At 36.2% G+C, this 10844-nt stretch overlaps 1 protein-coding gene across 1 annotated transcript; it reads left to right on the top strand.

Moving 5' to 3' along the window:
- The first annotated feature begins 9489 nt into the window (after window positions 1-9489).
- On the top strand, window positions 9490-10436 carry LOC143630647 (dof zinc finger protein DOF3.7-like). Its single transcript, XM_077099612.1, has 2 exons — window positions 9490-9533; window positions 9728-10436. The coding sequence occupies exons 1-2, from the start codon at window positions 9510-9512 to the stop codon at window positions 10376-10378; spliced, it is 675 nt and encodes a 224-aa protein (XP_076955727.1). The 5' UTR covers window positions 9490-9509; the 3' UTR covers window positions 10379-10436.
- Window positions 10437-10844: the final 408 nt, after the last annotated feature.

Below are 10844 nucleotides of genomic sequence, written 5' to 3'. Positions count from 1 at the left end.
CCTTATCTGAGATATTTTGTGACTTTCGTTATGATGAGGGCTAGGAACAACTTTAAAAAAGTAGATTAACATAGTGTTGCATAATATAGTTATTGCAGCCAAAAATGTTTGATTTCTGTTGCTATGTTGTTCATGGAATGAATAACAACAACCCCTTTCTCTTCACGGGCTCCATCCACGTTATGACCAATAACTTCAATGTTAAGCCTACAAATTAAAGTAAAAACTACCAGTAACATATCTTGACCGCATTTAGATGCGCATAAAAGAGATGTGAAATGCTAACTTTTCTTTGTTAAAAGTGGCAAAGCAATGTCATAGGAATAATCTTGTCAGCAGGTCATCAATAACCCATTCACATATGTCAAAGCAAAGTCTAAACCTCTTAAAAGGAAATAAAAAATAACATAAAATAACAATACACAATAATAGTAGTACACCAAAAAATAAAAAAATAAGAAAATCAATAGCCTATGGTCACGTGCTTACGCACATCAGCCCATTTACGCCTTAACTATTGCTTATCATTGTACTATGGCTTTAGGCATTGGTACATATCGATATCATTCCGGGCTCATGTTCGCAAGTAAAAGGCTGCAAGCACTCGATATCATTCCGGGCTCATGTTCGCAAGTAAAAGGCTGCAAGCACTGTGTTTGCAAATGGAGGTACATGAATTCTATAAAATTTTGAGCATAACTTGTTAGAACCTCCTGCGTTATAAAAATGTTTTAATTACTTGACACATTTAAATTTATAGTTGATATTTTATCGATACTAAGACGATAAATGACTGTGACTTTAAAGTCCCTACCAAAATTTCTCAATCTTATTAAACAAATACATAACTAAAACTTTAATTCATGTATTTTATATGATGAAACTGCTACTATTACTTGAATTGTAACATGCACATTCAAGCATATTAAACAAAAAAAGTATTTAACATTCCCAAATAACATCAGTTTGTACATGTACATGTATTGGGCCCATATTACATAATATGGGCAACGACCGGTAATGATCAGTTAACAATAACTCAGCAAACAAATCTACAGAAATCCAAATTCACATTAGATTTAATTTAGCAATTAGTTGTTATAAAAGATTATAACAAAACCGAACACGAAATCAAAAGCAAACCTAAAGTTTGCTGGTTATAGAGGCTCGGATATGTTGTCGTTAATTACCAAATTTGAAATGTTGGTGCAGTCAAATTCCAGCAGTTAACGATATTTCAACCGCATCCAACAGTTCAAAATTGGCTCAGATACACTATCATCATAGCCTTATCAAAGAAACCAACTAAACGTAAGACGCAAATGCTGCGGCAAAACAACGAAAGACAGTTGGTAAATGGCAATTCGACTTAATCACCACCAAGGAAATCGAATCGGAGCCAGTTTACAATATACGATAATCATCATAGGCGCTCAGATACTTGATTATCATTACCCGTGTCAACCTAACCGAGTCATAGTAGGCCTTAAAGCCGCAGGTAAAACACCAGCATAGGGTTACCGGACGAAGAAAAGGCCATCGGAACCCTATTCATGTGTTTAAAATCATTGAATTAGAAGGTTCTAAACATCCAATTAGGGATTTGTTACCTTCAATTAAAGAACTGTGAAGTGCAACGGAGTGAAAGTCGGTGACGGATATTGTTGAAATCGGAGGAAAGCGAAGACCCTGTGATGGCGCGGCGATAAGAGGAGCATGTTGGTGGTGGCAACCGTCTGCCGTCGTCTACATACGCCTGGCGGACAGTCGGGACACGGCGGAAGATGATGACAGCGAAGGAGATTTACCTGTCTGAGAGAATCAAGTGCGGCGGAGAAGCAAAGATGAGATGTATTGAGAGAGGACAAAATAAGATACAGTTAACAGATTTGTAGACGTGTTAAAAGGATAACCAAGAGATTAATGAACAGTTACTTATGTGAGTAAACCGAAAAATGATTTTTAATATATATATAATTTGACTTGACGCATAACCGATGCATTAACTAATGGATATTTTTTTTGAACGGCTAATAAAAGCAAATATTATTAAAACACGTCTATTACAAGACAAACATGACTAGCAAGAAACTAGTCCAACATCACAACTGGAGCAAACACCAAAAAAGCTATCATACTACAATTTAAATCTACTCCAATGCTTGATCTATTTTTAACTCAAAGATAATTAAGTCATTTAATGTCACTTGCTACACTATCCACGGTAATCGCCATACCATGTCGTTTTGCGCCTTCCGTAAACACCACACTTTGACTAGACAAACAACATGAAAAAACATTGCCTTCCTCTTAGAGAATTTTGAGTATTTATGAAGCTTAAGAATATCCTTAATATTAAAAGCATAGATATGGAGAGCTTTGCACCAAATAATGATTGTTTGCCAAACCGTTTGGGCTAACCCACAAGAAATAAATAAAGTTTCGGCCGTCTACTCCATAACGCCACACATCGGGCAGTCCACTGAATCAATCCTAATATTTCTTTCAATCAAAGACGTCAAGACCGGGACCCTATCCAACTCCGCCTGCCAAGCTAGGATTCCCACTTACCGTGAAACCCACTGGCTTGGGTTTGGTATCGGGTCGGTTCAGGAACGGGTTTTTGTTTTTTCCACCTAGTCTAATACTGGTTTGGTACGACTTCATTCTGTCATTTGGGATTTTGGGTCATACTTTTAGAGCCTTCTTTCAATCAGAATGTAGGCCCAACCAAATGGGTAGCCGTATATGTGTTTTTGTGGGCCTTGAAGCAATTCTTAAAATTCTTATGGTTCAAAACTTCTAAGTTTTCATAAGTAGTTAACGGATCAACTTAATCTACTCAAATTTCCTATATATTAATTTGCAAAAAAGAATAATAATAATAATAATAATAACTTTTCACAATTTTATTCAATTTTGCTTGATTTTGCATGATGGTTAGCAGGCGATGGAGCTATGTCATTACCATGCCACCACCGCCAACCACTAACACCACCCCCGGCAACTGCCACCGTGCCCAACACCGCCACACTACTTGCCACCCCCAACCACCATCACCTACCACCACAACCAACCGCCGCCCACCACTATCGCTACCACCACCTACAACCAATTGTGTTTTATCACTTCGTCTTTTCCTACCACCGTCAATGTTTTTTTTCTTAGCTTCTTCGAAGCTCAACGAATAACCTATTTCCAAATTTATCTTTACTATCGTCTTAACACAACTTTTGTTGTAGTAACAAAATTATTTAAAAACATATAACATTTTCAAAATTTTCAAGCAATAAAATCGAACTGTTATAATTGATCAGCGAATCCAACCACCCTGGCAGAGTGGCAGGTTTATTATCATTTTTAAGCAGGAATTAGTAATTAAACAAGGTTATTTTATCAAAACCCGATATCACGAAACCTTAAAGTCTTAAAACACCTTAGCTCTAAGGCTGAGGGGTGTGGGGCTTCAACGGGGGCGCTAGAGCCCCTCCGCTCGCGCCCCCAGGCGCTAACACCACACCACCGGGGCGCTAGCGGGGGCGCTAGCGCGAAAAAACATGCAGGCGTGATGGGGTTAGCGGGAGAAGAGAGAGTAAAGTTGCATAGGAAGTCGGAAAAGAGCCGTTGATGGTTTTGATTAAATTAAAAAAAAAATATTTTCTTAAACTATAAATATATACCTTTATAAAATATACTTCATTTCACAATTATACACCTTTCCTCCTAAAATCCTCTCAAAACTAACACAAAAAAAATGTCGTGGTACTCGTCTGATTCCGACTCCTCCGAAGAGGATGAGTTGCTTCTTCATGTAGGGGGAGTTTTGACTGCAACCGTGGTGGATCTCTTGCAAAATCAAGCACATCAACCTCGAGTCCCGAGAGTTAGAGCACCACCTCGTGATCGTGATCGATCGGGTGCTAACGATACTTTGATTAGGCATTATTTTAGCCCTCAACCGGTATACGAGGAGTCGGATTTTCGAACTCGTTTCCGAATGAGCAGACAATTGTTCATGCGTATAACAAGTGATTTAGAGGCACGGTATCCCTTTTTTCAACAAAGGGAGGATGCTAGGGGTCTCCCCGGTTTTACCTCTCTTCAAAAATGCACGGCTGCTATCCGTCAATTAGCGTACGGCATCTCGTCGGACGCTTTGGATGAGTATTTACAGATGTCGAAAAGGGTTACACGTGAATCCCTTCATTTTTTCTGCCAAGGTAAAAAACATTAATTTTAGTTTTTATTAAATATTTATTACATTTTGTAATATATATTATATGTTTATAGATTATTTTATATACGTAGGAGTCATATCGATTTACTCTCGGAGATATCTGCGTAAACCTACAATGTATTACATCCAACGCATATATGAGGTGCACGCAGAAAAACATGGTTTTCCTGGGATGCTAGGTAGCATCGATTGTACGCATGTTGGATGGGCTATGTGTCCAACGGCCTGGCGAGGTCAGTTCCACCGTGGTGATCATGAAGGACCGACCCTTATACTTGAGGCGGCGGTGTCACAGGATCTTTGGTTTTGGCATGCTTTTTTTGGTGTTGTTGGGTCAAATAACGACCTTAATGTTATCGATCAGTCACATTTGATCAACGACCTTATCGACGGGGTTGAACCACCTCAATCTTTTGTTGCAAATGGAGAACTCTTCAAGTACGGGTACTATCTGGTCGATGGTATTTACAACGAATGGGCTTTGTTAGTTCAAGCTTTTACAGATCCAATCGCCGACAAACGGGAGTATTTTACGAAGAAGCAAGAGTCTGCTAGAAAAGATATTGAAAGAGCTTTTGGAGCTCTGAAAAAACAATATTATGTACTGGCGAACCCGATACGTTATTGGACTCGGGAGAGGATAATGGACGTCGTCTACACGTGTCTGATCCTACACAACATGACGTTAAGACGAGGGCAAAGCTATCTGCCAAAACTACCAAGGTGACATTCCGCCACAACCGTCCACAATCAGTGATCAACAAAGACTTCATAACATAGCAAATATCAAGAGCCGTGAGATACACGGGAATCTTCGACATGAGTTGGTTGAACATTTGTGGGCGAGGCGATCCGATGATCTTGTATTAGATTAGTGTTATTATTAAGTATTATTGTTTGTTTAATTTTTAGTATGTTTTTTTTTTGTAATTTGAATTTTATATATTAATGTGTTTTTTTTATTAATGTGTGTTTTTTTAATAATTTATGAGTTTTTTTAATAATACGTTGTTTGAATATATTTATAAAAAAATAAAAAAAAAAATTTTCGCTGGAGCCCCTGTTGGAGCCCCTCCACACCAGGGGCCAGGGCTCCAACGGGGGCTCCAACAACCCCCTTATCCAGTTTCTCTCTCTGCCACACGTCATAATATTATTGGTTGGAGCCCCCACTAAAGCCCCTATTAAAGCCCCCCATACCCCTCAGCCTAACTCTCCTAAAACTCTCACAATCAACCAAACGTTGGAGTTGGTTTTAACTTTCAAAACTTTGTTTCATGTCAGCCTGCTGTTGACTAGACCTAGAACCAACCCGACAAATCGTACGACAATTGGTAAATGGTTTCAAACCTTATCCTGATTTCAACATAGGAAAATCCCATGATTCCCATCTATATTTTTATCAAATAAATTTATTTCACATTGATCCAAATATTTATTATTTAATATTGAACGTGGATATAAATACTCACCATAAAGTTTAGCTCTAAATATATCAAATAAATTTATTTCACAGTGATCCAAATATTTATTTATATAATCAAATTGATTGACCCGTGGATGTAAATAATTATATATTCACCACAAAGCTTAGCTTTTTATAATTTTATGAGACGACCAAAGTGTTTGCTTGTTCGTAGAAAGGAGTTTGTTCCATTGATCAAACTATTACAATAAAGATATGATGACAACATCATAACTTATAATAATTAAGTCAGCATCTATTGGTCTGTTGATATCAGCTGAAGTGGATAAGACTCTATAATCTCTGTGGTCACAAGTTCGAATATCATTTTCAGGACAAAAAAAAATCTTGTTTTCATTAAAAGTGTTGTTATTGAGCTCTCATGCATAGGCAAGTTAGAGGGTTTTATGAGTTGTCAGTTTCCTCCTGGAACAGGTTGCCGCCATCCTCGAGCAGTTAAGCGTCAAACTAACGATGGGCGGTTGGAATCACGTATTAGGTATGAACATGTTTGGGCTATGAAGAGGTATGCCACTAAGCCCGAATTGTCATCGCTGTTAGAAAAAAAACATAATTAATAGTTATGTAAAATAGGGTCGGAAAACAAAAAAGACTAACCACACTTGTTGATGTTTTTAGGGTTAAGTATGGTTCATCAATTTTTAAAATTGGTAACTTTTATATACTTTAAATATTATTATAAATAACATGATAAAATAGGATATTTTTGTTATCTTTAGTTTGAGTTTAATTAATATTATTATTATAGGTTTTCTAAAGATGATACATGATATTATAACATGGTATATGATTTTAAACAATTATAGCAATATTTAATATTTTGGTGGCTTGTTACACTTCCTATGGATATAACCCTTTGTACACGAAGAAAATATATGTCTGCTGTGTACATATTGATTTTACAAGATTCCTGTTTTGTTGAATGTTATTCTGCAGCCAAATATGCCTTGACAAAACTAATCACACCGGACCAAGAAGGTTGAATCATGTGGTTGTTGTGATCGGATGTGGGACCCACTTGATTTCACCATGATTTACACATACAAGGACGTTTTACTTGCTTTTCTCACACACCATATTCACGCGAGCACTTCATCAATCGAAAACGGGTTCGGTCAAAATTCTTTGTAGTTTGTATGATATGCATACGAGAAATCACTGTTAGACGTATGATGGTCCGGTGTTACACAACACCAAATAGATTTTGATACGTTATATAGCATCTGAAACCATTTTTTTAAGGCGTTAATATAATTTGCTCAAATCTTTATAATTAGAAGTTGTTTTTGTAATATATTGGCCTAATTTTCATTTCACATAAAAGGATCCAATTACAATAAAAAGGCAGGTAAGCGGGCAACAAGTTGCGCCGCCACCCCCCTTTTGAATGGCAAAACCGATCCTACTGAAAATAAAATTATCGTTCTTCGACGTCGTTGAGTTACTGTGCACGGCCCGCTGAACTCTTTTTAGAAACGTAGCAGCAATTCACTATGCATTTTTAAAGAGTGTTACCCGCAAGAATATCATGTGTCTACTACTACTAATTGTTCGTTAGGTTCTAAAAAGATTTTCAATCGTATCCAAAAGAAGGGGATTTCGTCACGACTAGAGAACATTGTTTTTGCCCTCAGATGGGGTTCAACCCTAATAGGTCACATTAACTAACCAATTGTTAACGGGTAAATTATTAATAGGTTTAATCTAGGGATGTAAACGAGTCGAGCCCTAGCTCGATTAGGCTCGAGTTTGGCTCGTTTGACTTATAAGAGAACAAGCTCGCGCTCGGCTCGTTTCCAACTTATTTTCTTAAGCTCAAGCTTGCTCGTCTATTATTTCTAATATAATTTATATATTTATTTTTTGAGAAAAACTTTAACGAGTGTAAGCTCGGTTTGAGCTCTACTGCAATACCTTAAACGGGTCAAAGCTCTGCCCGCGCTCGGCAATGTAGTGTGTAGTTAACACATAGATGATTCGAAAGAGTTAAACCTAAACTTACACTAGGTCAAGCCTTAACGACGTTAACGATTTTTCATGCAAGGCTCGAGCTCGATACCTAAACAGTTTTAATATGAGACTTGGACTCGACTCATCTCGTTTACATCCCTACTCTAATCCCTATAAACTGCAACCCTTGATTTAAGGTATTGTAAATAATATAAAAAATGAAAAGACAGAATTAATATTATTATGCATAGTGATTTGAGGATTTGGAAGGGTGTTGTGTTAATTTGAAATAAAGCAAAGGAAAGGCAGGTGGGTGTCCGTGTCAATTTAGTCCACACGCCATTATGCCCAATCCCCCACCACACTTGCTTTTGTCGGCCTCTCACTTCTATCCATCTTCTTTTTCTAACTATTATATTCCTTCAAAATAAGACAAAAACAACACTCAAAATTGATTTTTACTTATATATTTTATAAAACATTTGTAAATAAATAAATGTGTGTATTTATGAATATAGGAAGGGGACATTTAGAGTTTACACATTTAACTTGAAATCTCCTAAAAACCACTTTTAAAAAATACACTTTACTTAAATTTCTATTCTATATTTTATTTCTCTATAAAGTCAAACGTAGTGGGCGAGAGATGAGGGTGAAAAGGGGCGATTTTTGTGGAGCACACCGCCCTCCGGCCGAATTTGGGGCGAATTGGAGCGGGAGCGGGATGTTTTTGTCGCCGGAGGGGGGGAAATATATTATTATTTTATGCATATGTGTGTGTTATGTGTTATATATATATATATATATATATATATATATATATATTAGTACTATTTGTAGCCCCTACACTATTACAATCCAAAAACAAATTCATATCATTTGCTGACTGGGCACCACACGACGCAAAACGCTCCATTTTATAGCTCCTCCACTATGCATAGCCTAAGAAAATATAAATAGAGTGGAAGTTAACACAAAATAATATTCTATTAAAAATATGATATACTAGTTTGAGACTCGTGTACTGAACGAGTGATATGCCCTAAGGCCCTTTCAGAAGACCAAAGTCATGATGTTTTGCATAAGGGGTAACCGTGCCTTAAAGACTATTGATACAATTCATGAAAATAACTTTTGCCACTTTTTACTCTTATATTAAACTTCATTCTACAACACTCAAATATGTAATTGTGGTTACCAACACACGTCACAAAGACACTGCCAAATTGCCACCGTACGAAATCATTTCATATATCTAACTTATAATAAATAGTTTATCATCACAAAGGTTTTGAAACATACAAAAGTGATGAACTTTTTACTATATTCCAATCTATATGTGAAATATTTGTCAAATGTCTAAACTTCTTTTTACGTGTTTATCTTACTTGTTCTAGCAAATTTTGAGATATTTATGATAGTATTGAAATATACTTATGCAATTAGATTACTTTCAATAATATTTTCATAATTTTTTTCTAATATTAATAAGAATAACTAGGCTAGAAAACCTATATTGAAAACATGGGAAGAGCAATATGAATCAACCATTTTCCTCCACTGCATTAGAGGTCAAATATGATAGCTCAAAATTGGAAATTCTACCTCCACTAACAAATATAAACAAAGTACCCACCAACAAAAAGCAACATTAGAATAGTTTGATTTCACAATAGTAAGTCAAAAAGAAAATCCCATGTTTCTGTCACCACTCATTATACAAATCTTACTCACCAAATAAAGCCAAAACACAAGCATTTCCAATAACATTCTCTCTTGCTTTATATCACACACACATTATTATTATTCAAAGAACACCCCTAGCTTATTCAAGTCATGGATGCTGCTCAATGGCCAAAGGTAAGTTCTATGTATTGTTGTTTGCCTACTTAACTTTGATATGAAATAGTTTTGTTAACCGATGATCGTTTAGTCAAGTTTACTTTCAAAAGGGTATCGGTTAATCAACTCTTTTCTAGCAAAAGCAAGTTACTTTCTTTTTCGCCTTTTTCGGGACCATTAAAGTGATTGTTTGTTTGTTGTTGATATTTTAGGATGTTAGAAATGATAATCAAGTACTAGAAAAGAAAGCAAAGCCACAACATGAACAACCACTTAAGTGTCCAAGATGCAACTCAATCAATACCAAGTTTTGTTACTACAACAATTATAGCTTAACTCAACCAAGATACTTTTGTAAGGCATGTAAGAGGTATTGGACCAAAGGAGGGTCTCTTAGAAGTGTTCCGGTGGGTGGCGGTTCACGAAAGAACAAGCGACCGATATCGTCTACACCATCCATCTCAAAACCACTTGATCTCCCACAATTTACTTCACAAGACTTCACCACCCATGGACAACCTCAACAAGAATATCATCATGGTTTCTCTCAATTCCTAAAGCTACCAAAGGTCGAAAACCGAAACGTTAACTTTTTATCGTCTTCCTTAACTTTGGAATCGAATACAATGTTTAATGAAACAAGGTTCAATCTACAAGATTTCAAGCCAACAATTGGTTTCCCTTATCAAGGGAATGGAATCAAGTATGGAAACTTTCAAGGGAATGATCAAGAGGATAATGAGGGGATCATATTCCCTTTCGGAGCGTTGAATCAACCGCATTCGTCAAGGGAGAATGGGAATTCAAGTGGATATTGGAATGGAACTATGGGTGGTGGTGGTTCATCAACATTATACAATTAAGTTTTAAGTTAACATGTATTGTAGTTTTATTATATAATCTCATGTTGGATTTCTTCAAGTGTTTTGCTTAGGGTTAGAGGGTGATTAATTACATAACTGGCATTAGTGTGTATTTATGGAGTCCAAAGTTGAGTTTCATGGGTATAAGCAATCTTTTTCAAACAATTAAAGTACTTATTTGTTTCTAGTTTCTAGTTTCTACATCATTGTTTAGGCCATGTAAGTTTTTTTTTTCTTTATGCTTTGTCATATCTACTAGCTTTTTAAGTAATTTAACACATTAGCAATATGGTCAATATATTAATCCTACTAAAGTTAATGATGATGACATATAACCTAATTAATCGATTCAAACACGGGTCGGTAGAAGTGTGAAAGATACGTGAAAAGTGACAGTAATCTTAACTCGAATTTGAATTTACACTTGATTTTCATTTAATAAGCAAAGCGCGTAGTGCATCAATGC

Source organism: Bidens hawaiensis, unplaced genomic scaffold (genome assembly GCF_021521415.1).
Source record: "Bidens hawaiensis isolate Kalapana, Puna unplaced genomic scaffold, B.hawaiensis_p1.1 tig00005780_1, whole genome shotgun sequence".
Lineage (NCBI taxonomy): Eukaryota > Viridiplantae > Streptophyta > Magnoliopsida > Asterales > Asteraceae > Bidens > Bidens hawaiensis.
The sequence above is the reverse complement of the archived record's forward strand: the minus strand, read 5'-3'. Positions and strand labels throughout refer to the sequence as shown.